We start from the raw sequence: 26,450 nt of genomic DNA, 5'->3' as shown, positions 1-26,450 counted from the left end.
GTCGCGCGATTTCCACACTTACCCACCTTGAATGTTTTACCGGATCGCTAAAAACCTGTGGCACTAGTTTGAGGAATTGATCGAGTTTGTCCGGTAGCATTGGTTTCCGGCAGTCGCCAACCGACTCATCCCGCACCTTGTGCATCTGGGCCATGCGTTTGGCGACCAGCGGCCACACCCGTTCCTCTCGACAACTGTCCGGTGTAAGCGTAACGCCCGGGACGAACTCATACGCCAACCCATTGCGGAACGTGGCGTAGAGGGTGGGCGCATATCCGTACCGATGCAGCAGACAAATGTTCTCCGTTTCCTTCTTCCGGTCGATTAGCAGGTCGGTTTTGTTCCCATAGACCCGTATCAGCACGACGTCGTGCGTTTCGTCATCCGCGGTGTCATCATCGTCATCGTTGGCGTTATTGTTCTGATTGATGCATCCGACCAGTTTGTTGGTGATCCCATCGGTAAATAGCTGCAATTGCGAAAGGGGAAAGAAGCGTGATTTAGTACGACGGCGACAATTGGGGGGATTTCGGTAGATGGATCGGTTTCATCCTATTAGGGGGTAGCCATGGCAACGGGTAACTAGATGCGCATATCAAATAATTTTTCTACGCATTATCAAGATTGAGCATCGTTTTGGCATTACGTTATATCATTTATTGAGTCGATGCAGTTGCGAGCTCTAGCACTGATAAGAGCGCACCTTATCGAAAGGAAATGATTGCACTGACGTGTAATCATACAAAATGGGACGCGGAACGTCATCCATCATTCAAATTAGGGAAAATTCGCATGACTGACGGCATAACAAGACTTGTCAATTTGCACATGATATTATCATCAATTGCTCCGAATAAAATCCACGCAAATTGCATTATTTTGACGCGAAAAGTCACATGATCGCGATCGTTTCGCCATTCACCAAACGCCATTATCATTAGAGTAAATATAAACAAAGTGGTAGCCAGTGGCAACGGCGCGGCGCAGCGCAATGCAACACGATCGAAGCACGTTAACCCGATTGCAACCGGTTTGCTTTTGCTGGCGTTTCCTTCTGCTGCACAGCCTTCTAAGACTCTACAAGTTAGACTTAGTTTAGTGAGCGGGGGTAAATGTGGCACCATATAAATCGAAGCAGAATGCCGCTAGAACGAATGGCATTGGACGCGAAGTGAAGTGGTTGTGCAAAAAACGGAAAACCTTAAAGATAGGCAATAATCGCGCGATGGTGGGGCATGATTGTTCTAATCTTTATGAACGTAATTTTCTACTTTTAATTAGTTTATTACAAGATGGTTTAGCCAGAGCACGGCCTTGAGAAAATTTACCACAACAACGAGTTTGAAATTCGCAAACATTGATACTTATTATAAAATTCGAAATACTTATTTTTTTTTCTTTTTGGCGTTACGTTCCAGCTGGAACAAAACCTGCTTTTCAGCTTAGTGTGCTACGAGCGTTTCTAGAGTTTTTTTTTGTTTTTTTTTTTTACAAATTGGTCATTTTGGCATTTTTATGCTGTTTGATAGGCCCTTAGATACTAGTTGCATCATTATCACTTTATATGCTACTATAAAATATGGCATAATGCAAAGTCATACTGCATTAGATGTGTCAGTACATTTTCTAACCATTTGTTGGTTATTGCTAAAGTATAGTTACTATCTGTACAGTATACAAGTTTTAGACAAAGTGTATTTAATGTGTAGAAAACCATAGGTGATATGTATTTTAAGCTTCACGGCATTTCCAAATGTTAAATTTATGCCATATTTTGCAAGCATGAAGTATAACGTTATGCTTATTTGAAGTCTAAAAAATACAATCACCCATTCTTTTGTGTGATCCGGATCTTTTGTACGGCTCCGATTCTTTTTGCCCATCTCCAATTTGGATCACCGGCGAAGTTGCCCTAACATGCGGTGGTAATTGAAATGAACAATTCTGCCACCAGGTGACGCCAGTGGGCATCGACATTTTGTGTTTTTCTGAGTCATGATTCTAATTACTAAGAATCCCCTGACCGTTATTATCAGAAAGAAATCTCCATCAAATCTGTGCTCACCAGTCGTTTTCTGTAGCTAAGCTGCATGTCTGAGCGAAATTAAAAAAAAAACGCAGGGCACGTTTTGAAGTTACGCTTTTTTTATTGTATAAGTCCACAAATTCAAAGGATATCTGAGATATTTCAACGGTTTTTATTGGCCATGATTATCAGAAGAAATAAACCATCCGAATTTGATTCAAAGTAGGTGTTTTAATTATTTGTAACCTCTGAGCGAAGTTTTGAATGAGCAGATCGTCGAAATTTAGAGTTACGCCCTTTTTGAAGTGTAACTATCAAAATCACCAATTTCAAATAGATTAATTAGGCATTCTAATATCGGTAAGCATGTTCAAATGTTTTCAATGACACATTGCACTTACATGCCGTCAAAGCCTTTCACAATTGACTGATTTTTCATAGGCTCAATCATTACAGAGCCGAAACCATGAAAAAAAAACCCTTTTTCTGAACATGTTATCACGCTATCTTTGTAAATATCATAGTTTAAAAAAATACTCTTTTTCAAGTGGCCCAGTTTAGGCCCCATTACCTGCTTCCGGCACAGAATGGCGCAGGCACCCCTTACATTATTATGAAAGAAACATATCTTCCCTCACGACAGGTGATACAAACTTCTGTCTATAAGAGTTTTTTCATGCGTTTTTACTGTCAAATAAATGGGCCTTATGAAGCCAAAATAGACCGATAACTTATTTGTTTTAAGAGATAGAAAGTTGTGAAGTTCAGTTAACAATACGTGTTCTAAGATGTTGAACAACTTTGTAAAAAACATGCAAAATGTTAAAAGTCTGGTGAGAGAGACTACTTCTATGGTACTACTGCAATTTTGCTTGCTCAAGTATGGTTTGCAAGGATTCCTCGGATATTTAAACTAGGAAAAAAATCTTCGAGAATATCTCTTAAAATTATTCTGGGCCATCTCGGAATTGTCTACAATTGTCTCCAGGAATAACCCCATTGATTATTGCAGAATATGTTCCAGGGTTTCTTCAGTCAATGCACCAAAACATTTTTAGAAGAATTCATCCAACCGATATTAGAAAATATTTTCTATAATTTTCTAAAGAATGTCATTTTGTTCATTTAAAATATTAACTGCTCTTCCCTGCACTTTCCAAAATGGAATCATTTGGAATGGAATCATGATGTATCTAAAACAAACTTCTTATAATTTAGTAGTTGCTTCAGATTATCTGACCAGTAAATTTCCTAAGAGCATCTTCAAAATTTGATTGCAGAATGACTTTGAGCATTTCTTAAGCTTCGATTACACAGTGCGTGCAATGCGAACTGTGTAATACGTGCACGAACTACCCAGCAAACATTTTGTAGGAGCATATTCGTGTATTCAAACATGTTGGTTCGTCGTACTTGCGTTGCATAGCAACCGTAGATATTTGTCTAGTATGAAAGGAAAGCAAATTATTCACTCGTCTTGGTCAGTGTTCCGTATGGCATGAGAAACAGCGACGCAAATTCTATCGTCACTGAATCACATGATAAACTCACCCAATTGCAGCCCCTGGTACGACCCACACTGTCTACGTCACTAAGAGAGAGAGAGAGTTCCCACATCGAGTGTGAGTACCAACAGTGAGTGTCCCACAATCAGCGCCATCGTCATCGTGGCACTTATTGCAAGGTTCATCCAAGAGTTCATCGTACAGTGGCAGTGACGATAGCAGCACACGCATCGCGATGCTTCCACGCGCTTCTAGAAGACGTGCGCGGTGTTATGGACCAATGCACGAGTTCACTCTTTGACGTTTTAGCGGTGCCGTGTTATTTACGTGACCATGGCAAGAGTGAATTCGGCACCGCTCAAACTTCAAATTAGTGAACTCGTGCATGAACCAATGCACGAGTTTACTAATTTGAAGTTTGAGCGGTGCCGAATTCACTAGTTTCCATGGTTACCTAGATAACACGGCACCGCTAAAACGTCAAATAGTGAACCCGTGCATAGGTCCATTGGTCCATATATTAACGAGTTCACCAATTTGACGTTTGAGCGGTGCCATATTCACTCGTTACCATGGCCAAATAGATGATACGGCACCGCTCAAACGTCAAAAAATAACCTCGCGCATTGCTCCATACGCGAGCCGGACGCGTAGCAGAGTCAGTTCTATTTTAACCACCGCGTGATTATGATTGTCAGTGAAAAGTGGTCCAAGTAAAAGTAGAGTGTAATAGTGAAAGTGAAGTAGTACAATAAAGTGTAGTGATCAGTAAACCAGTGGGGTCGAATTCTTTCATCCGAAATACAGTCCACCCCAAATCGACCGGAGTTGGCCACGATTAACGCGCCAACAGCTCCAAAGGCTCTCAGAGATTTCTCCAGGATTTGTTTTTTTTTTTTTTGAAGTTTCCTCCATGGATTTTACCACAAATTTATCCAAGATAATCTCTAACTACACAACGATTTCGCCATAGATTCCTTCACAAAAAAGTTTTGATCGCAACCAGATTTTTTAAGACCGGATCAGATCGGGCTCCAGGTGTACCTTCAGCAATCCCTCTAGAAATTCTGCCTGAATTTCCAGGTATTTTCAAGCAATTTTTCTTGGTTTTTCTTCTAAGATTCCTCCGGAAACTCTTCAACAGACTTCTCCAAGCATTCCTCTAGAAAACTATCTAGAGGGATTCTTGTAGAGATGTTTCCAAGGATTCCTTCTGGAATGCCTGTAGGGATTTCACCAAGAATTCCTTCTGCGATACTTCACGAAGGGATTTCTCAAGAATTTCTCCAGCAATTCTCCTAGAGACAGCAGCAGACAGCAAAATCGCTGAAGGAAATACTTTAAGAATTTTGAAAACTACTAATCAATTTTTACAAATCCTCCAAGGATTAACCTAGAAGTTTATCTAGAGCAATGGTTTTCATGTCGTGCTCCGCGGAGCACTTGGTGCTCCGCGAGGCCTCGGCAGGTGCTCCGCGACAGTTTTAAAAACTTGTTCCGATGCCTTGAAAAAGATTTCTCTTTGCATCATTGCAGAAAACTGATTCACTTTTCGTAACATATTTTTGGGCTGTAAGATAAAGAATCACTACATTTTGCTTCATAAACAAAAAAACCGAATACTTTCAATTTGGTGAAGTAATTAAAAAAATCAGATGAAAAACGGAGTTATGATGAAGAACAAGTGCTCCGCGCAACGATTTTATTTCCAAAAGTGCTCCGCCAGCCAAAAAGGCTGAAAACCCCTTATCTAGAGAATTGTTCTAGGCCTCACATAATACCTTCAGGGATCTTTCCAAGAATTCCTTTAGGAATTTCATCAGAAATAATCCCAACAATTCTTCCAGGGATTCCTTCAATATTTTTTCCTCAAACTCCTTCCATTAAGATTTTTTTGGAGAAATCCGTAGATAAATTCCCAGCGAAACACTTGGAAGGATTCCAGAAGTAATCCCAAGTAGAAGCTAAAGAAAAAAAAAATATGGAGGGGCGCCTAGAGGAAATTCGGGTGGAATTCTTGGAGGAATCTCTGGTTCAATCTCTGGAAAAATCCCTGGAGAAATTTTTGCCGGTGTTTTTGGAGGAATATCCGGGAAAACCTCTGGAGGAATTCCTGAGAAAAATCCCTAGAATAGCTTCTGGAGAAATCATATAGGGTTTTCTAGAGAAATTTCTGAAGGAATCTCAGAAGGATTACCTGGATAAATTGGAGACATATCTAGTGTCGTCCCTGGAGAAATGCCTGGACTAGCCGTGGACAAATTTCTGGAAGAATTAATGCAGAGATTTTGCTGGAGTAATCTCTGTCTATATTTTTCTGGAAAATCCCTGGAATAATCCTTGGACGTATTGCCCAATTTATGGAGAAATACCTGGAATGATCTCTGGATTTTTTCTGGAGGAATCACCGGAGCAGTCTCTGGAAGAACCATCTAGAGAAATCCCTGGAGTAATGGAATGGAGCTCTAACGGAACTGGTCTAGAAAATACGGTTGTGATTGAAAGTTCTTCCTAAGAAAATCCCTAGAATTTTTTTTGGAGAAATTGCTTGCATAATTCTTTTCAGAATCCTTGGTAAAATAGATACTGTAGAGATTTGAAAAAAAAATGATTAGTAAAACGACCAACTGAGTGGCAAAACAACGTAAGCCAGTCTAGTCAAAAATGAAATCCCAGGAGGTTTTTTTGTGAAAGTCCTCAATAAATTTCTGGAGAAACTGTTGAAGGAATCTGGAAGAATTCCTAAAAAATCCCTGTAGGGATTATGAATGTTGAAAAATAATAAGTATTTTATTAAGGAACTATTGTAAAAAAGTAGGAAATATCTTTAGAAATCTTTTAAGAGAAAGCATTGGAATAAATTCTAGATTTATTTTTGGATTTCTCGGCATAATTTTGGGAGGACTGGGATCTAGCGAGCTAAGAGATTTACTGGTTTTATTTTTCTTCGTATTATAATATTTACGTAAATGATAAAAAATCTTCCGAAAATTTGCAAAAGAAAGAAGAAAAGAAAACCTCGATTTTTGTTTTGGATTGAGTCTCGACGATTTATGGAGGATATTCCAGAAAGATTGTATTACGCATTGCAAGAAAAATCTTGAATCCTGGGAAATTCACCCACATCAAATAGGAAACTTTCCAAGCGAAAAATCAGAGACAGCTATGCTCGTTACTAGGTTGTTGATTGTATGTTTTGATTGATGACATTGAGCAACAAATCTTGATGATGGTCGTTATGGCTGTGTATGAGCGCTGAAACATTAAATACTATATCTTACCGAAAAATGCTCATAGTTAAATTGTGTCGTGGTTCATAATTTCGTTGGTCTTGTTTCATTGAACTTTGCTACGAAAATATAGCTATGCGGCATGATATCATGCTGGAGTAAATTGCCCGATATCAGATACGGGTTGCCACCTTCATGAGAAAATCTTTCAAAAATATTTCTGAAGACACCTCTAGAAACACTTATGGAAACCGAAAAGTCTTTTCTCGAACTTTACCAAAATTTTACATCAAGGGGGTAACAGGGGGGAACAGGGGTTTCTTCATTCAAAAATTTAATCAATAATTACTTCACTAAGGTTTTGAACGACACCTCTCACAATATCAATTTAGGTTTGTGGTTATTCAATATGTCTTGAAAATTTTTTTCTGGTGATATTCCTGCTGAAAAATACAAGATTAAAACTCCTCCAGAAACATCTTGGAACGCCGTTTGGCCGAATGTCGTTTGGCCGAATGCTGTTTGACCGAATGCCATATGGCCAAATGCCTTTTGAACGAACGGGTCGTTTGGCCGAGTTACGAACAAAATAAATCAAATTATTACAACACTTTTGTGTAAGATTCTTCGGTGTTACTCAATAATTATTCAGCAAATTAATTGACTTTATTGATGTAAACGTCATGTTTGTCACTATATAAGTACTCCAAGATAATGATAAAATTGACTCTTTAATTTAGGACTAAGTTTGAACTCCACTCATTGCTTCAAGACTCATAGCTCATGATTGTTTCATCTGGGGCTACCAACGGTATGATAGGGTTCCAGTTTTTTAATGAATTCATTAGAAGTTTTTCCTTCTTTTAAGCATAGGCTATTATTTCGAGATGGTCCCAGATAGCCGTAGCGGTAAACGCGCAGCTATTCAGCATGATCATGCTGAGGGTCGTGGGTTCGAATCCCGCTGATCGAGGATCTTTTCGTAAAGGAAATTTTCTCGATTCCCAGGGCATAGAGTATCTTCGTACCTGTCACACGATATCAACATGCAAAAATGGTCAATCGGCAACGAAAGCTCTCAGTTAATAACTGTGGAAGTGCTCATAAGAACACTCTGGGAAGCAGGCTTTGTCCCAGTTGGGACGTAACACCAGAAAGAAGAAGAAGAAGATTATATCGAGTTATAATGGTTTTGTTACTATTGGCAATAATTCAGCTTATAATTTAGTCGGAAATTTTACCTTCTTTAAATCATCAGCAGTTCTTTGTTGTTATACTAATACAAAAATTGTTTGCACCGCACCTGCTTAAATTATCATAAGAAATTTGTCCTTCTTTTGATCATAGGCTGTTCTTTATGTTTCTCCTCCAATATTAGGATTGCAACGTGTGAACAGAGCTCTGCACCGTTGCTTGCGTATAGCGGTAAACCGATTGACTCGGTGAACGATTACGTGGAAAAAGCTCACAGTTTCTCCATTGTGAAAAGAAGAAGCTAACACGGAGAAATCAGACTACCCAAAAAAATAAGTTTTTTTACTCAAATTTAGGTAAACTGGATTTAGTTTTTACCCACGGTTGGGTTGTTTTGCCTCTCTCGCAACAGCAATGTTGTCAAAAACAAAGAGAGACGCACCGACCCAGCGTCGAAGTTCAATGGAATAAGCCAAATTTGGGTTTTTTCGAGTTTACCTAACGTTACGTTGTTTCAACCCATCACAGAGACTTCGAAAGCTAACGCTGGGTAGATTTGTTTTTGCACTTAGTTGTTTATTTTGCCGCTGTCAAAGGGAAACAACCTAATGATAGGTATATATCAGTTAACCCAAATTTGGGTTATCCCACGGAAGAGCCGAATTGCGTCAAAAGAAGTCAAAGTTGAGTTGATTTGCGGCTCCGTGAAAATTTGCGTACAATTCGAGAGATCGAAGCAATTCAGTCCTGCAGCAGGACTAACAGGTCGTGAACCGTTTTAGTTATTGTCAAAAGCTGACTACAAACACAATGCGTTCTTTTAAATTCAGCTTCGAAACTCATTACAATAACATGCTAACTGAAATTCACTATTATTTGCTATATCGGCCAAACGGCATTCGGTCAAATGGCCAAATGGAACCGTGAGAATGGGTTAAAAAAGATATGTGTATTTACTTTGATGATACATTACCAACTGTCCAAAAAATAGAAGAAAAATATTTATCCTCTGCGGCACTGGCAAGGCTGCCCAGCGTACGGCCCGTGAAGAGTTACAAGTCTCATATTTAGTCCGTTGACTGCTCTACTGGTTTAAGGTTAGAACATACAAAGAATTTTTATTAAAACTTTCCATTGAATTTCAAGATAATATTCCAGTGAATTCTTCTTAATTTACTCGATTTCATGAAGGATTCAAGATGATCAAATGTAAAAGTTTGAATAACTGTAAAATTTGGCAGCTGTTTTCTTTAAAGTTAATATGCGTTAAAACTATTTCACCCATCATTGCGAGAATCAATTTGAGGTGCATAGGGGGAAATCATAATTTTTGATAATTGCAATACTTCTACATGTCATGACTTTCTTCAATATTTGATAGGAAAAAACTAGACTTCAATCAAACTCAAATAAAATACGATGGGTGAAGGCTAAATTTGTCAAACATAATATCATCGCAAAGGCTTCTTCACTCTTTGAAAAAAATCCTGTAAATTAATTTTACGGAAAACTGATGCAAAATTATCACAAAAATCAGAACTTCTCAGAATTAAATTTTCACAAAGTTTTGGGCAGGGCTCCCACATAATCCTGGGTGGATTTCTGACCGAATTATATAAAGCCCTGGGCAAACCTCTGATTGTGAGATATGAAACCTTCAATAGTTGAAATGGTATTTGAAGCGTGGTCGATGTAATATTACCCAATGTTACGTATGTTTGCCTATGTCAACTCCTTTGCAAGATCATTATAGATACTTACTAGAATTCTGACTGAGTATAAGAGCTGTAAGGTACATCACGCGAACGATTAGTAGGTATCAAGTTGAAAAGCCATGTATTGCTGTTGCCGTGGTCACTGTTAAGTAGCGTCGTAGGTACCTGTTTACAAATTTCCAGACTATCCAACACATCCAATTTCCAATATAAAGAAACATTTAGCTAAATATCCGCCGTCGTAATTGAAAGACCCTCATGGCCAACCAAAGTTTTCTACAAGATAATCAAAATGCAGAGTTTTCCTCGGGTTTTAGAAAACATTTGAAGTAAAGGATTGAAAATTATGTTTATTGGAAATCTCAGATGGTTTCATTTACCCGAGTGAGCCTAAAATAGTACTAATGTGGTGACCCAAACTTGTTTGCTTCGCTAAGCTTGTCTGACTATATGTAGAATAACGACCCATAAAATTTTGGAGCCCTAATAGCGGTAGCGATAAACGCTGGATATGAGTTTCTGCTACACGATTTCCTACTATAAAAGCTCTCACTGCTCATCGAACACTAAGCTTTGAAACAGTCCCAGAGAAAAAAAAAACAATTATAAAAAAACATGGAACGAGCTCACCAGGGTTGCACTATGGGCGGTTTCCATATAGACTGGCGGCCAAAAATATTTTTTCCATCTCATGTCGTATTTATGAGTTTTATGATACAAATTTGATGTTTTATTTTCAAAAACAAGTTTTCGAGACTTACTTTTGAATAGGGCCTATAGCGAAAAATTAAACTTTGTTACTTATAATGCATGTATGCCATTTATGCGATTAACGTTGTGCAAACCATTATAAATATTAAAACTTACATAGAAATGATGATTTAGCGAAATTCAATTATTTTCTGAATTATTTTTTAGCTGTTTTCAATAGAAAATGGTTAAAAATATTGGATAAATTCAAAAAGCCTTAAATAAAAAAAGTGCAAATTTGTGCAGCTAAATTTTTCACGATCCTTTAGTTTACATCTCAAAGTACCCTTGGAACTGAATTTAAGCCTGGGACAACTTGGGACAAAAAAGTACTCGATGTGTTAACTATGAGCTTATTCGATTTTTTTAACCGCTTTATAAAAAAACACCATAAAAGCCACTATTTTGAAGTTTTTTTAATTTTTTTATTGTGTCTAGGAAGCTTTTTTTGTAAGCTTCCAAATGGTGTAAAAACATTTTACGTAGGTATTATCGAAAAAAACTTATATTCATTTGAGTAAACCATGGTTTTTGTTAATAAAAACAAGTTTTTCTCCATAGGCTCAACTTTGGCACCTCATTTTTGATTGTGCAATGCAAATCATGCCCTAATATTTTGGGGATTTCTTAGGAGACATGTTTACAATGAAATGGCGAACAAGAATTGAAATTTGGGGCACATCACTTTTTTGATTATTGGCCACCTGATAAGCCATAGTGGGTTGTTAACGTTACTCAACGATAAACGCCGTTACGTTGATTGTGCACTGGATCAACGTCAACGGCGTTGCGTTAATTTTAATAGCTGTTAACGTCAATGTTAACGTGTTTGCATTGAATCAACGTCAACGATCACCGCTAACCCAAGCGTTGATTTTATGTTTCGAAAAGGTTTTCAAAGAATGTTTCGAAAAATCAATAAACATCATGTTTCTATGCTGATACCCCGTATCCATGGAAAATTGATTAAAAAAATCTAAGTTCACAGTGCAGGGACCCAACAGTCAGCCTCAAGGTATTTATAAGGGAGGAATATCAATATGTTAAATAGTACAATCCGCCATATTGGAAAAGGATCTGACAGCTGGCGAGTTTGTGTTGCTTCAATAGGTCGGCAGGCCTTGAGATCCTAGTAACTGTTTCCCCTTATTATTTTATAATTCGTGAACGCTTGTAAATGTCATTCAAAGAACGAAGGTGAAAATGTATGGTTTTGATCGTTGGAAATTATCACTTAGAACCCATGAAGCGATAACATAGCATCATTAGAATCTCGTAGTAAGAAGACACATGGGAATCAAAGTAAATTTAACCGTAAAGAAACAAGCAAAAGTTCGTTTCCGAGGACGACATAATCCAGGAGTACACTTGCACAAAATTTCTTACTGATTGATGGTTGTAAGCTTCTGATTCAAAAGGAATACCACAGAATTATTCGGCTATATAAACGGTCAAGCATGACAAAAACAACTTTCGAAATTTATGGATTTGAACTGCACAACGCAGTTCTTCCTATCACTCAAGAAGCATGCCTTTGTTAAATGAAACAACCAATTGAATTCTATCTTTTATTCTATTTTTTTCACAGCCAGTGTTGAACATATCACTGTTACAGCTCATTTTATGATTTTAAAGTTTCTTCATTTTGTTCACTTCACTTTTCCGATTTGATTTTGCACGTAGTGTAAAACATTCTTTAATTGTAAACCATAAATTTAACTTTCTACGTTTATATCGACCTTAGCTGAAGTTGTATTTTCCGACATGGGAAACAGCCTTGGAAACAGCACTATGGTAGTCAATCATATCACACAATCGTCTGTTGTTACTTCCGAATTTTAAACTCCAATAAAGGTTTGATTTCCAATAGTTTTACCACATGGCAGAGAATACAGCGGCATCCTAAAATGGTACAGCTGAAATTATATTTGAATCTCATACAAAGAAAGCAACTATTTCGTACCTGTTCTTAAGTTATCTCTTGAACCTACAGAAATTTTCAATTTGTAATAATAAACATCATGTCACTAAGGAAACCATAGAAACCGTGGGAGTGGAATATTGTATCAACAAACTCACCAGCTCGCTAACCGGCCAGCTGTCATTTTCCTCCCCCTGCTGTTAATCACACCCCGCATCCACTGACAGCTTAGATTGCTATACCTCTCTTAAAAATATCTTGGTCAGCCTCTTTGAACGTCACTTTGTGATTGCTTGGAAGAACATTTACAAATTGCAATTCCTAGCAATATTGTATCCGTCCTATGACCTCTCGCAGTTCCAGCAACCTACAACAATTAGCAGAAACTGTTACCAAAGAGCGGCTTCCTTTACCTCCAGCCAGCACACGGCGTCCTTTTTTTTACCCATCCAACAACCAAATGTTTTTGAGTGACCGCCCCCAGGATTACCCGACTTCTCATTTCCAAATACAAGTTGGCATAATACCCTAACATACCATAGCAGACAAAATTTCTCATTGCAATCGAAAATGGCAATGGCCGTAGAGCAGATTTTCCCACTTCCAATATTGTGGAGCTCTAATATAAACGGCATTTTTCACCATATCCGACTAAGAGAAAATCGGTTCTCCGACATTACCCGGAAAGCCATTACCCGGAATGCAATTTACCGGAAGACCATTACCCGGAAAACCATTTACCGGAATGAACCATTTACCGGAAAACCATTACCCGGAAGGACCATTTACCGAAAAATTATATCTCCATTTTTCGACTTTTTTCATTACCGTCCTTTTAATCATTTTACGATCATTCAGGTCAGTATGTTGACTTCAAAATATTTAAAATGACCACCAACGTTAAGGTTCTTTTTTCAAAATACATAAGCACCGGAGAGATATCTTCATACTTGATCATGTCAATATGCACCATCTTCATATATTTGCCTTTCATAAATGATTCACCCTTCTTTTAAAAAATAAGCTGTTCTTCCAACTTATCTTTTCAGCTTGTCTTGGCTGAACTGGCTTAATTTGGCTACAACTCTGTAACTTTACGTTTAATATTCGACCGTCGATGCTCCAAGTGTTCAAATGTTAATAAATAAGCAATGATTAGAATTTTTAATACTTTTCGTTGAGTGTCAATTTTCCGAATGTCGTTTCTACAAACGTCAATCAACCGATTGTAAATCCCCCGTGTTTCCCCTTTTACTAGAATTTTTGGGTCATCTGATATTCATCCTTCTTTATTTGGTTGGCGATTTTTTCGAATTCAACCGATCTCGGCATTTTTGGCAAAATGTGTTTAGTCGCAAATGACCAAATCTATATAAATAAAAATGGAATGGTGTTTGTATGTCACGAAATGGCTTACGAACGGGTCAACGGATTTGAATGATTTTTTCTCAGTTTTGTTCGTCAAGGGTTCCGACGTGTTTGTGTGTATAAAAATGCCAGAATATTCACCGGGAAAGTTGAAAAAACGAGCGCGAACGAAACTGTCGTTTTATATGGGACGATCAAAAGCGTTTTTCAACAGCCTACTTGATGGCAAGACGAAGTTTGCCGGGACCACTAGTATATTATAATTTTGATTGATTTTTGTTCTTTCTTGTTTATTATACTGGCATTGACTTCGGGGTACAGACATTCAGAGTAATGACATTCGGAAAAAAAGCACAATCAATCAAATTCAAAGGAAAAGTAAATCTCTGGAGGTTACATAGATGGACGTTACAATGGCGAATAGTGTCCCTACTCTCAATCACCAATAAGGTACTCTTAGTTTGGGTTTTGATTATGTTTAGCTTTCCTGAAACCATAAAGATGACATGAGAATGTTGTATGTTGCTTCCCTCGCAAGATAAGTGTTTTTTTTTTAATATTTTGATACAATATTGAAATTGGATTTTGATCTGTAACGTAAGGGAATAGGAAATACATCATTACTCCAAACATTTTTGAATGCTGAGATGTTCCATTTACTCAATTGCAAACTCATTTTGTTCCCTTATTTGTTAGTCCTTTTTCGATTTCGATTTATAATGATGGTACCTTCCAAGTGGTCTCGGACTTCAAAATTAATAATTCTTTTCATTCTTTCTATCCTTGCCTGTGATGTTTAGTTTTATAGCCTAAATTTGAAGAAGTAGTTTACCGATCTATGTCAGGCGATTCTTTTCTACAGTCGACTCTCCACATCTCGATGTTCTACATCTCGTCGATCTATGTCGATGATTTCATAAGTACCTTCAGTCTCCATATCTCGATGTCCTCTTTATCTCGATATCTCCATATCTCGATGTGTTTCTGTTGATTTTTCGTTCTCAATTTTTTCTCCGTATGTCGATATGACCATTATCGAAGGTTACTAGACCCAAGTTTTGGGATTCAAAACAAACTAAGAGCGCAGAATGACGTTTGTTTGTGTATTACTTTCTTGGCAACAGAGTGTTTTTCAATCTAGTATTCATCAAAAATGTGTTCTTTGTCTCGATCTCTCCCTATCTCGATGGTCCCTTCGATATCGAGATGGGGAGAGGCGACTGTAATAAGGACGCCAATTAATTTACATGTTAAACCAAATTTTGGTATCGTGATAGTTTAAGGCTTACGTTGCGACAAAGTGAAGTTATTCAGAAAGATCAAGCTGAGGTTGGTAGAATTGAATACCGCAGAATCAAAATTATTTCTGGTTGACAAACTTGACAATGTTACAGAGCTAGAGTACTTACAAACTTGTCAAACTATGAACGAATGCAAAAATGCTCGGTTGACATAGTAGAAGCATTAACCTAAGAATACTAATGTCGCTACTGTTCGTGTTACCAACATCTAGTTTGCCACGCGCTGACAGCTTGAGTACCGATCCTCAAAGTGTCAAATAAATTTTAAAATCTTACACTACAACATGGCATCGAATAAACAATGAAAAGATACAGTTAAAGGTGATAATAATCTAATTGAGTTTTGTGAGAACAGCGCTACTATGTTCTACTACTAATATTTCTATTGTTGACATAGGCTCTCAGCTATTAACTTAAGAAATGCTCCTAAAACAGCTGAGAATCAGGTTTTGTCCCAGTTGAGTCGTAACGCCGGCAAGAAGAACAACATATTTGGTCCATAGCTGTTTGGAGATGTCTTTTGGAATAGTGTTTATGGAAACCGAGGGAGTCGAGAATGTCCATGGTTAGCGTGACATAATTTGTGCTGCGCATCAATGAAAAGTCGTCGAAAATGGAAGATTTGGCTTTCCGGGTAATGGTGCATTCCAGTAAATGGTCTTCCGGTAAATTGCATTCCGGGTAATGGTATTCCGGGTAATGCTATAGAATCGAGAAAATCAGTTAACATTCTAAACCCCTGCAATGAGATCAAGCTTTTTTTTCTAAATAATCGTTTCTAAACATGGCATGTTTCAGTGTCTAAGTTGAAACTTTCCACACAATTCGCAATTATCTTGTTTTTATGTTAGTAATAAAATGTTCACACGTTATTTATTATTATCTAAACTTCATCATTTTCTGGGTTCCAACATTTACTTATTTCTAAATCAATCGAATATGACAGCCAGAAATTATGTTTTTTTAGATATTGGGATCTTCAAATCGTTAACGTTAGAAATAACGAAGTCGTTGACGTTGAATCAACGCTGTAGGTTAACGTTATCGTTAAATTGTTTTTCAACGCAATCAACACAAGCTTCGTTAATCGTTATAGGTTAACGTCAACGAAATAACGAAACGGCGTAAATCGTTGATAAACGTTAAAAACCCTGGAGCTCACCGTATTAACAAAAGCACCAACAGACTTATTTAAATACAACAGCATTAAAATGAGAATCCACAAAAACTAGATGAATACAATTGAACCAATTGAGACTGCAACAAAGTTGCAAGGTATGATTGTATAACATTTCTTCAAAAGCCACTTCCTCGAATACCCCGTTATCACGAAAAGCTTTTGGCTCTATTAATTATTATAGTTTCATACGAATCTAGATGCTAGATATACTTTATTTCATTGATCTATAAGTTTTCTTGCTTCACTAAACTAACTCATTTTCAAAGAAACACACACACCTGGTAATGTTTTCTGAGCCCGGATGTGCAACCCTCGTTTTTTGTTTATTTAATACGAGATTCAGCTAACAAACTGTTAGGTTTCTATGTAATGTAGTGTTCAGATCATTTGAAGAAATTGCATTCGATGAACTGTCATCCAGGTATATGTCATTCATGACATCTCTTAAAATATGGCACACAAATGATACGATCGGTATTTTTCAAAGCTTCTTTTAGATGTTACTTCAGAAATTTCCCTAAAAATATTTTTATTTTTTGTCTAGAATTTTTCGAAGAGTACATAAAAAACATAACTGGGAATCGTTTAGAGGTCCCGTTTGGGTTTTACTGAAGGGAATTCCTTCAAGATAAAGTTTTGCAAGATATTTAAGGAATACCACTAAGAATCTTTCTCTTTTTGGTCTTCTTCAGAACTTCACCATATTGCACAATCCAATGCCTTAATTTTAAATCAAAGATTTCTTATCAATCATTTCGCTGGTTTTTGGAGTACTCTTTCCAAACACTTATACAGAAAACAGAGAAGATATTATAAGAAATCCTTTTAGATCGCGTTAACCCGTATAGGCCTGAGTGAAAGCAAAAATACTAAAACCCTCACCGCTCAGCGAATACTTAACGGATTCAAATAATTTTTTGACAGTATACTGGCCCACATATCTAGTTCTTAAAAGTGGCCAAGGGATCTCGGGAATGTTCCTGTGGTCGGAGATATTCTGGTGGGTCACTGGGACAGGTCGGGTAAAAAAGGGCTACTTTCAGGACACGCCAAGTTGTCTTTATTTATTTGCAATGGAAATCATTTCAATTTGCACCCGGGAGGGTCCATAATAGGCATACAAACAACAGTTTTTCAAATGCATATTTCGCAAGAAAAATCGAATGATTTTGTATGTTTCAAAGGCGTACTATGAAGTAAAGACCTTGAATTTGTTGTTAGACTCCACAAAACGTATATGCGTCTGAGATATCATTGCGAAAAAGTGTCGAGAATGAATTTCAGCTATTAAGGGGTCCATTACTAGCGTTGAAACCCTATAGTCTCGGGTTAAAGTTTCGTTCAGTTTGGTTCACCGTCATACGCGCTCTATCTAACACAGTAGGCTCGCCCAACAACGATGTCTCCCATTCCATGCCCGCCTACCATGATCGCACAAATTCGCCAAATACAAACCTTGAACCGGACGCTGTCACTGCGCCAATGTGGCCTGATAACCTTTAGCACCTCTCCGGCACCCCGAATCACGTCAGTCTCATCGATGGTCAGATCTAGCCTCGTCACTTCGCTGCTGGCCATCGTTTTGCGTACTTTTGGCACCGCGACAAAACTACCGAGTTGATAACCCAGAACTCCTCAATGAGCAGATTATCAGGGTTCTAGTCTCTGTCTCTCGATCCCCTAAGCCGGCGGCTAACGACCCGCGCGAGGCTTGATAATGCGCCGGACAAATATTGATCCCGAATTGAGGAGAGTAGGGCAGAGTAGAGCAGAGAGAGAAAGATAATCACGTCACGTTGGATTTACAATCACCCCTAAAATTTGCGACTCTGACAACAGAATCTCGTTTTCGGCTTATGATCGCCGCCGCCGCCGCCGCGTGGTGGAAGACATGAATTGCGCGCGCGATCACAGTTGATGTTTTATCACAAACAATCTCTTTGGTTAGATCACTCAAAAAACACAAATAAGGTGCCTCCTCTTTTGTTCACTGAGGTCCGGATAGCTGGCCGCAGCACTTGATATGGTTGGACTTGGAATCCTCTCTGACGCCAATGCGGCTCTTATCTATGTGGGCTACGGGCAGCTCAGGCTTAGTCACAGGGTTGCACTGTGGATGCTTGCACTGATTAGTCACTTGGATCAGTCAGTAACTCGCGCAGCACCTCTCTTGATCACAGACAAAACACGTCAGACTGGAACGAACAATGAAAACAAACTGGATGTGACAATCGCGGATGGACGAAGTAGGCTGCTTCGCGGTCGATCCGAGGGGTGGGGGACTGATCGCAAGAACGGCCTACGTTGATGGGGAAACGTTGCATGTGTTTATGAAGCAGAATTGGAGCTTCGTAGCTTATTGCGAATAATCCCCTCGAAAGAGTACTGCGAAGTGCGCAAGCTTACTAATACTATCAAAGCTCACGCGATTCTGACGTTTTGAGGGGACGAGGGGTGATTCATTGCTCGCTTTGATGACCAACCAAAATGACAGTTAAAAACTCAACGCTTACTCTGATCCGAATATCGAATGGAAATTAAACAACCCCATTCGCGAACACTTTATTTCCTAATCTCATCGTAGTAAAAATGTGAAATGACACTTCGCATGATGCTGCATTTGTTATCGAAGTACAACTTGAACTTGTCATGGCATATCTGCGGATTGGTGATCGTGAAACACTCGCCACTCGGGATAAAAGTGATCGCGATCGTGTACCATTCGTCTGGCCGCAGCGTCAACTCTTCGAAGAACAGATTCGCCACGTTCACCGAGGCGCAGTCTTTGTTCTCGTACTCGAACCGATGCCGTCCCAAAATCTCCAGATTCTCCGAAATCTCCACCTCAATGGTGACCACGCTGTCCGGCGATTTGACAAACACTCCGATCCCGAAGAATGCCAAACTGTGCGAGTAATCGATCGAAAATGTCAAATCCGTGTGCAGCGCCATCGACAGATTGCCGAAGAAGCGCAACTTCGAGCAGTTGTACGAGCGTTTCGTGCTGATGACCGTCTGCAGATCGTTTACGTACTCACTCTCGTTAGCCTTTTTCCAATCGCGCAAAGCCTGAAACAACTGCGCGTCCGAACAGTTGATCTTCTTGCTCGAAAAGATGATCTCCAGCGACTTGCGATCCAGTGCGGAAAAGTCCTCGTGGTGGAAATAGGTCAGGGGATTCTTGCGAATCAGCGTCAAACATTTCTCGTTGATGAACGAGAACTCGTACAGCCGGTTCTGGGCAAAGATCTTCAGAACGTTGTCCGAATCGATATGCTTCTCGAGGACACGGATGGTACGGCGTCGGAGTTCGTTCAGCATGTACTTCTGAGCGTGCACGTAGATCTCCAGCACGTTCTCGATCGTCAAGCGGACCTTCCCGCAGTAGATGAACCTCAAGATCTCCAGGAAGATGTCCGGTTCCACATCGCTGACTTCGATCTCCCCCGATGTGGACTCCTTGAAGTTTCCATTGAACATGGCGTTGAAGTACTCGGACGCGATGATTAACAGCAGCTTGTGGGCGTAGATCGGCTGGCGCTTCTCGCCCACCAAGAACGTCACGTCCGATTGAAACTTGTTGTTGATGAGGCTTTCCTGGCGCTTCATGAATGGGATGTCATACTTGAGACCATCCCGGCTGTTGGAACAGTCGCTCGAGTAGGATGAAGACGCTTGATCACTCGAAAGCAGCATTTTAACCTGGTTCGATGAGTCCATCCGAGAAGTCCTGAAAATTCCATGAAATATGATCATTTGTCAATTGAAACACAGATACGGGTGAGGGTTTGCCAATCTTGATTTATTTGAACGCTGCTAAGTACACGCCTACATAGCCTAAAATCGTTTTCAACGAAAATAATTTCATCTAGCACAATTAGGAGCCTACATAACCATTAACTAACTCACGCCGACGATCCTCGTCGATTCACCCGATGGCTTTGCCCGAGAGTTTTTGTTCCCTACAGTGCATGTGGGCGATTGCACAGTACGAACTATCACAGCGTCCGTAGATGACATTAGCGATCGACATTTTGATCCGATCGTGATGAACCTTCGGGTTTTGAATGGTGAATGGCTCCACCGTTGGCGTTATGTTCAGAGCGATCTTATACCGGTGATGTGGCTTGAGAACGATTTCCTCGAAGAAAAGATTCGCCACGTCCACGGTCACAAAGTTGTCATTCTCGTATTCGAACAGATCGCTCCCGATCTCGAGGTCATTCTGGAAGATTTTCATTTCGATCGTGATCACTTTTGCCGTGGACTTGAGATACACCCCGATGCCGTACAAGTTGACGTTCGTCTCGGAAACGATCGAGAAACCGAAATCGTTCGGCTCGGATCCCGAAGATGGACCAAAGAGCCGTAGCTTGTAGCAATCGTACGATCGTTTGGAATTCTTGATGATCGCTTTCAACTCATCCACTTTCTCCGTTTCGTGACCTTTTTCCCAGATGTCCAACGCCCCCATGAGTTGGTCGTCCGTGCAGTTGATTTTCTTTGAGCTAAAAATCAAACACAGCGATTCGCGATCGATCAACGAAAAGTCCTCGTGATTGAAATAGAACAAGGGATTCGTTCTGATCAATGTCAAGCACTTTTCGTCGACAAACTGAAATCCGTAGAACCGGTTTTGCGTGAAGATTTTCAGCACATTCTCCGGTTCAATACTCTTCTCCAAGAAGTTCGATGCCATGGACAGCAGCTCCATCAACATGTACTTCCTCGAATGGATGTAAATCTCGTGGATGTTCTGGAAGTTTAGGTCGATCTTGCCGCAATACACGAATCGTAAAATCTCCAGGAAAATCTTTGGCTCAATGTCCTCCAGCACGATCTCACTCTCGCTGGATTCCTTGAAGTTTCCATTGAACATGGCGTAAAAGTACTCCGAACTCGCAATCAGAAAAAGTTTGTGGGCATGGATTCGTTCCTTCTTCTCGCCTACGAGGAACACCACATCGGACATGAACTCATTGTTCACGAGAAATTGCTTCCGATCGCTCGTCGAGCTACCGTTGTACTCGAGCGAAGTCGCGGATCCTCCATTGCCTTGGTTTGGCATATTTGCGTTTATCTGCAAGGAAAAAAGGGAAGAGATGCATCAAAACTTCATCAACTTGGTAAAACATAGGAAATTTGCCTGTTTTGCATAAAAAATCAATTAATACATTTTCCCAAGTGCAGAAAAACACAAAAATCAAACCAAGGAGAAGGAGGTGCTTTAAAGATGAACAAAATCAATCGAATTTTGCTTGCTTTGCATTTTTGAAACGGCCAAGGCCAACTATGGTAACTAGCACAAAAACATCCATCTGAATCAAAGCAGCCATTCGCAAAACAAATCTCAAATATCATCAAGAGGCACACCCTGATAAATATTACGGTGGCTTGTAAGCTTACCCGAGGTCTTTCACTGCTGTTTCGATGCACTTTTATTGAAGAAAACGAACGTCACCAATTTACATGGCTTGCTGCGATGGTCTATGATTAATTGAAATTTTTCACTGACTGACTGTAAACAAGCTCCGATTTACAAAGAATATTTTGTCTCAATTGACTGCAATTTACGGAGAAAGTGTTGCCAAATCTGGTTTATAAGATGTGAAACGAATGACACATGGAATTTGTCTTCTTTCTCACAAACGGTGATATGGAAACAGTTATAAGAAGTATAAATCATGAAATCTTATTTGATTGAATTCAAATTGGATATCTTCATCAGTCGAAATTGTATGGATTCTGTCGTGAAAAAATGTCAATAACTCTCAATTAGCATTTCAATGTGCGAGAAATTCTTCCGCACTGACAACGCGGCAATTGCGACGCATACCATCACACCTCGATACGCAAAACAGGCAACTGTCAAAACAGACAAACACGTACCTAGTAGGAAACGTTTTGTTTTGATTCCGAGATTCGGCGCTGTCGAACAGCCGCCGAAAAAAGAAACTCGAAAACCGGCACATTCCGCCTGTTGCTTTCACCTTACACCATTCGATACACGAGATAACAGTTAGTTGGTGTTGGTGAGCGCGCCGATTTGAAGAAATTCATATTAAAATGATGATTTTTTACGTTTCAGGACAGAAATTGGTTATTTATTGACTGATTGACAGGTTTATAATGACAGTGATGAATTAAACAACTGAATTTCGCTACACTTTGATGAAATTTATTTCAAAATCATAATTTTGCGGACATACATTCGTGTTTTTACCATACCTCAACACAAGCAAACTCGTCTGAGCTTGTATTCGCAAACCACACAAACGTATCGTCACTATCACTTGGAATACAGTAAGTTTATATCTTCACCATACCCGCTGTCATTCGTGTTGCCGTCCGTCAGATCAAAACACAGAAACGAGAAAGGCCAAATAGCACAAGTCATTACGTACACTGCACATCGAAGCAATCCGAATTCAGCACTGGGCCACTTTTGTCGACCTAAAAACCGTCAAACTTTGTCACCTGCATTTACGGCTCTCATTCCTATCAACTTTCCTTAGCCGCAGCAAACTGCAGCGCCTACTTTGGTGAGTCAAATGAGTACCCAACGCTGATTGGCAATTAATGCGAGCCTCGCTCATTGTCACTTCATGGCTAATATTTCACCACCATTCAGCGCGAGTAGGTAGTAGATAAGATAAACCGAAACAATTCAATATAATCCGTCATGGGGGTGATCTTTGGAGTAGTTCAACTCGAATCACCTGACGGCATGTTAGTTATCGATAAACGACTGCTCGCGAACGATGGACAATGAGTACTTGCTTCCATACGATTTCCCAGAATTCCTAACCCTTTTAACTTCTTCCACAACTTCCTCAGTAATAAGATGAGGTCAACCGGCGAAGTGGTGGCCGCTCTTCGAAGCCTGATGAAGAATCTCCCGAACGGTCTGGGATCGATCAACGCCTACATCGTTCCTTCGGATGACGCCCACCAGAGTGAGTATTTGGCCAAGCGGGATGAACGCCGTGCCTTCATCTCTGGGTTCGATGGCAGCGCAGGAACGGCTGTCGTCACCGACAAGGAGGCACTGCTGTGGACTGACGGTCGTTACTACCAGCAGGCCGGTAAGCAGTTGGACGAACAATGGACTCTCATGAAGGACGGTCAACCAACCACCCCTACCATCGACGCCTACCTTGCCAAGGTCCTCGAGCCGGGCTCCAAGGTCGGCGTTGACGCAAATCTCATCTCCACCCGAGCATGGAATCCTCTGCATACCTCCCTGAAATCCGCCGGATGCTCCCTTCTTCCAATCACGCCAAACCTTATCGATCTGGTCTGGAAAGATCAACCGGCTGCTCCACAGCACCCTACCATTCCGCTCTCGGTAGAATACACTGGCCAAACCGTCGCCCAGAAACTAACCGCCGTACGTGAAAAGATGACCGACAAGCGCGCTTCCGTCCTGGTGGTCAGCGCTCTGGACGAAATCGCCTGGTTCCTGAACCTCCGAGGATCGGACATCGATTACAACCCGGTGTTCTTCTCCTACGTGCTGGTCACCCTAGACGAACTGTACTTCTTTATCGACGAGAGCAAACTCTCGGGAGCCATCCACGAACACTTCCGCTCGAACGAAGTTCAACCGACGATTCGGCCCTACGGCGACGTTCACCAAGTCTTGAAGACCCTCGCCGAGTCTGCATCGCACCGCACCTGGATCAGTCTGGGTTCCAGCTATGCCCTCACCGCGTTGATCCCCGAAGAGAAACGACTTCACGAGATCACTCCCATCAACCTAATGAAAGCGGTCAAGAATGACACGGAAGCGGAGGGCATGCGCGCCTGTCATATCCGCGACGGAGTGGCCTTGTGCCAGTACTTTGCCTGGTTGGAACGGTCGCTCAAAGAGGGCAAGGCGATCGATGAGATTAGCGGAGCCGATCAGCTGGAGCAGTTCCGTAGTAAACAGGACAAGTACATGGGCCTGAGCTTCACAACCATCAGCGCTTCGGGACCGAATGGATCGGTGATCCACTACCATCCACTGCCGGAGACTAATCGTCCAATCACCGATAAGGAGATGTACCTTTGCGATTCAGGGGCGCAGTTTTTGTAAGTCTAATTGCAAGATATTTTGAACGCCTTCCAAACTGAATTGTTGTTTCAGGGACGGTACAACGGACGTAACGAGAACCATGCATTTCGGAACTCCCACGGCGGAGGAAGTGACGGCATTTACCCATGTTCTGAAGGGTCAAATTGCACTGGGAACGGCCATTTTCCCGCGGAAGGTCAAGGGTCAGTTCCTGGACACGATCGCGCGCAAGGCCTTGTGGGATGCTGGGTTGGACTACGGTCACGGCACCGGGCATGGAATTGGGCATTTCCTGAACGTGCACGAGGGTCCCATGGGCATCGGCATTCGGCTGATGCCCGACGATCCTGGTCTAGAGGAGAATATGTTCCTCTCCAATGGTGAGTGTGGGACACTTCAGGTGCGACACAAGTAAAAATTCCTGACTTTCCTACAGAGCCTGGATACTACAAGGTGGGCAAGTTCGGCATCCGTATCGAGGACATTGTCCAGGTGGTTTCGACCAACATCGGGGACAACTTTGACGGACGCGGAGCGTTGACGTTCCACACGGTCACAATGTGTCCGATCCAGACGAAGCTGATCGACGTCAAGCTGTTGACGGAGAAGGAACGCACCAGCATCAACCGGTACCACAAGACGGTGTGGGAAACGCTTTCACCGCTGCTGAAGTCGGCCGGAGATGCCGAAACGTTGGCCTGGCTGGAACGGGAAACGCAACCGATTTGATTGGAGCGCGGAGGGACCGCAAGGGCGCTCAACAAGTGCCGATGAAACAGATATGTATTGAACTAGATATTTTGATGAATAAATTTAAATCGATACCGTAGATGAATTATGTAGTTTGCATGGAAAGAAGTTCAAATTCAAGTCTATCTTAAAGATAAATCGAGAGCAAGAGTTATATGACGGGGTTGGTAGCCTAATGACTATCCCTTCTGCTTTATGTCGTGTATTCAATGCCAGGCCCGCCCCTTTCTCATTTGTGTAACATTCTTTCTAATAGCTATCTTTCATCATCGTCATCATCAGTTTTATCTTATCGGTAGAATCAAATCAAAGATTTAGCCGCTTGTCACAGTGGCATTCTTACGGACGAATACCTCATCCATCACTTTGGCTAAGATGGTTACGGTATTGGTCTTTAAGTACTACTGCTTTAAACTTCACTAGTGACTTCGCTAAAGATAAAGATAAGGTCGTATAAAGAGTAACATATTTCTCAGGAGCACATAAATGTACTGACGTGCTCTTCACTCTCATCACTTCAATTATTGCGATGAATTTTAAACAGCAACTGAGGCTCCTGCACCTAATTCAACAGCACGTGCACAGAAACTAGAAGTGACCCCAAGAAGCCAACAACAAGGCATTGGTTCTTGTACGTAGAGTAACTAGAAGAAGAGTCGTTTAGGGTTAGTACCAATGCATTTAATTAGGGCTACCTATGGGTGGTAAGGTATCCTGTTTGCTAGAAGGCTATTCATCTTTAGCTCTGCTATACGCTAACATAATTTCTCTGACATTCCTTCATAGCTTGGTTTGTTTCAAGCTTGAACCGTATTTGTTCAATATCCTCAATAGGAATCAGAATTTTGAGCTCGATGAGTTCAGCTTTCTGAGCTGCATTTCCTCAGAATCCTGAACCTAATTAAACCAGTTTTTGGGATTTCTCATAAGCCTATGCTGCATATGGTCAAAATTTTCCTCTTCCAGAATGTAATGTAGGAGTAGTGTCCAGGTATTCAATTTAGGACACCAAACTTATTAACAAGGCTTCAGTTATGTACAGGCATTGAAGAATTCGTTTTCAATTGATTTCGAATCATTACGCAAGCGAAGAAAAACATCGCATTTGTATCGATTTATGATCGGCAATGTTTCGCAAATTTTAACAAGCCTCATAAATAGCAGATACCATTGGCGGTGAGTGTTTTACTTTACTGGCATGATGAATCCCCGAACATCCTTTAGCAATAGTGCCCCCTCCATCCCCCACCCCAGCTTTGGATATTGCTTAGATGGGTTTTACCATGCACTGTCACACCCCCTCTCCCTCTGAATTTTCACCGAATATAACCCCTGGTTGTGGTAGAATAAAAAGTAAAAGAATCACGTGGAACTAATGCCAACCTGGATGTAATCAAGCTTTTCTACAGGAAGCGGATAGAAGGTGGCTGTTACACTTCACGAGGAAGTAG

At 40.6% G+C, this 26,450-nt stretch overlaps 4 protein-coding genes across 5 annotated transcripts in view; 1 reads left to right on the top strand and 3 right to left on the bottom strand.

Moving 5' to 3' along the window:
• LOC5572377 (ethanolamine kinase) overlaps positions 1 to 18,434 on the bottom strand; it is a 46,757-nt gene extending 28,323 nt beyond the window's left edge. The window contains exons 1-2 of the mRNA XM_001660284.2: positions 17,646 to 18,434; positions 27 to 469 (exon numbers count right to left, since the gene is read on the bottom strand). Of these exons, the coding sequence (XP_001660334.1) occupies positions 27 to 469; positions 17,646 to 17,768 (566 nt within the window). The 5' untranslated portion in view covers positions 17,769 to 18,434. The remainder of the gene's footprint in view (positions 1 to 26; positions 470 to 17,645) is intronic.
• A 265-nt stretch (positions 18,435 to 18,699) lies between these two features.
• LOC5572376 (BTB/POZ domain-containing protein 3) lies at positions 18,700 to 21,987 on the bottom strand. Its single transcript, XM_001660285.2, has 2 exons — positions 21,597 to 21,987; positions 18,700 to 19,920 (listed from the first exon to the last, which is right to left on the bottom strand). The coding sequence occupies exon 2, from the start codon at positions 19,908 to 19,910 to the stop codon at positions 18,753 to 18,755; it is 1,158 nt and encodes a 385-aa protein (XP_001660335.1). The 5' UTR covers positions 19,911 to 19,920; positions 21,597 to 21,987; the 3' UTR covers positions 18,700 to 18,752.
• Positions 19,972 to 22,492, bottom strand: LOC5572375 (kelch-like protein 40a). The gene is made up of 2 exons (XM_001660286.2): positions 22,419 to 22,492; positions 19,972 to 21,270 (listed from the first exon to the last, which is right to left on the bottom strand). The coding sequence occupies exon 2, from the start codon at positions 21,256 to 21,258 to the stop codon at positions 20,119 to 20,121; it is 1,140 nt and encodes a 379-aa protein (XP_001660336.1). The 5' UTR covers positions 21,259 to 21,270; positions 22,419 to 22,492; the 3' UTR covers positions 19,972 to 20,118.
• Positions 22,493 to 22,548: 56 nt separating this feature from the next.
• On the top strand, positions 22,549 to 25,078 carry LOC5572374 (xaa-Pro aminopeptidase ApepP). Of its 2 annotated transcripts, none has more exons than XM_001660287.2 (4): positions 22,549 to 22,732; positions 23,028 to 24,266; positions 24,322 to 24,629; positions 24,686 to 25,078. In XM_001660287.2, the coding sequence occupies exons 2-4, from the start codon at positions 23,035 to 23,037 to the stop codon at positions 24,976 to 24,978; spliced, it is 1,833 nt and encodes a 610-aa protein (XP_001660337.2). In that variant the 5' UTR covers positions 22,549 to 22,732; positions 23,028 to 23,034; the 3' UTR covers positions 24,979 to 25,078. The 2 variants fall into 2 exon arrangements, with proteins under 2 accessions (XP_001660337.2, XP_001660338.2); XM_001660288.2 differs by lacking the exon at positions 22,549 to 22,732 and adding an exon at positions 22,851 to 22,962.
• Positions 25,079 to 26,450: the final 1,372 nt, after the last annotated feature.

The sequence above is a fragment of the Aedes aegypti genome, chromosome 1, assembly GCF_002204515.2.
Source record: "Aedes aegypti strain LVP_AGWG chromosome 1, AaegL5.0 Primary Assembly, whole genome shotgun sequence".
NCBI classification, from domain to species: domain Eukaryota; kingdom Metazoa; phylum Arthropoda; class Insecta; order Diptera; family Culicidae; genus Aedes; species Aedes aegypti.
Note: the sequence above shows the minus strand (reverse complement) of the source record. Positions and strands in the feature narration are given on the sequence as shown.

Bases quoted from the DNA above. Each gene is read 5' to 3' on its own strand.
- LOC5572374 (XM_001660288.2), top strand. The intron at 24,267-24,321 runs GTAAGTCTAATT...TTGTTGTTTCAG, and splicing joins GATTCAGGGGCGCAGTTTTT to GGACGGTACAACGGACGTAA. The intron at 24,630-24,685 runs GTGAGTGTGGGA...ACTTTCCTACAG, and splicing joins GAATATGTTCCTCTCCAATG to AGCCTGGATACTACAAGGTG.
- LOC5572376 (XM_001660285.2), bottom strand. From the start codon at position 19,910: ATGGACTCATCGAACCAGGTTAAAATGCTGCTTTCGAGTGATCAAGCG.
- LOC5572375 (XM_001660286.2), bottom strand. From the start codon at position 21,258: ATGCCAAACCAAGGCAATGGAGGATCCGCGACTTCGCTCGAGTACAAC.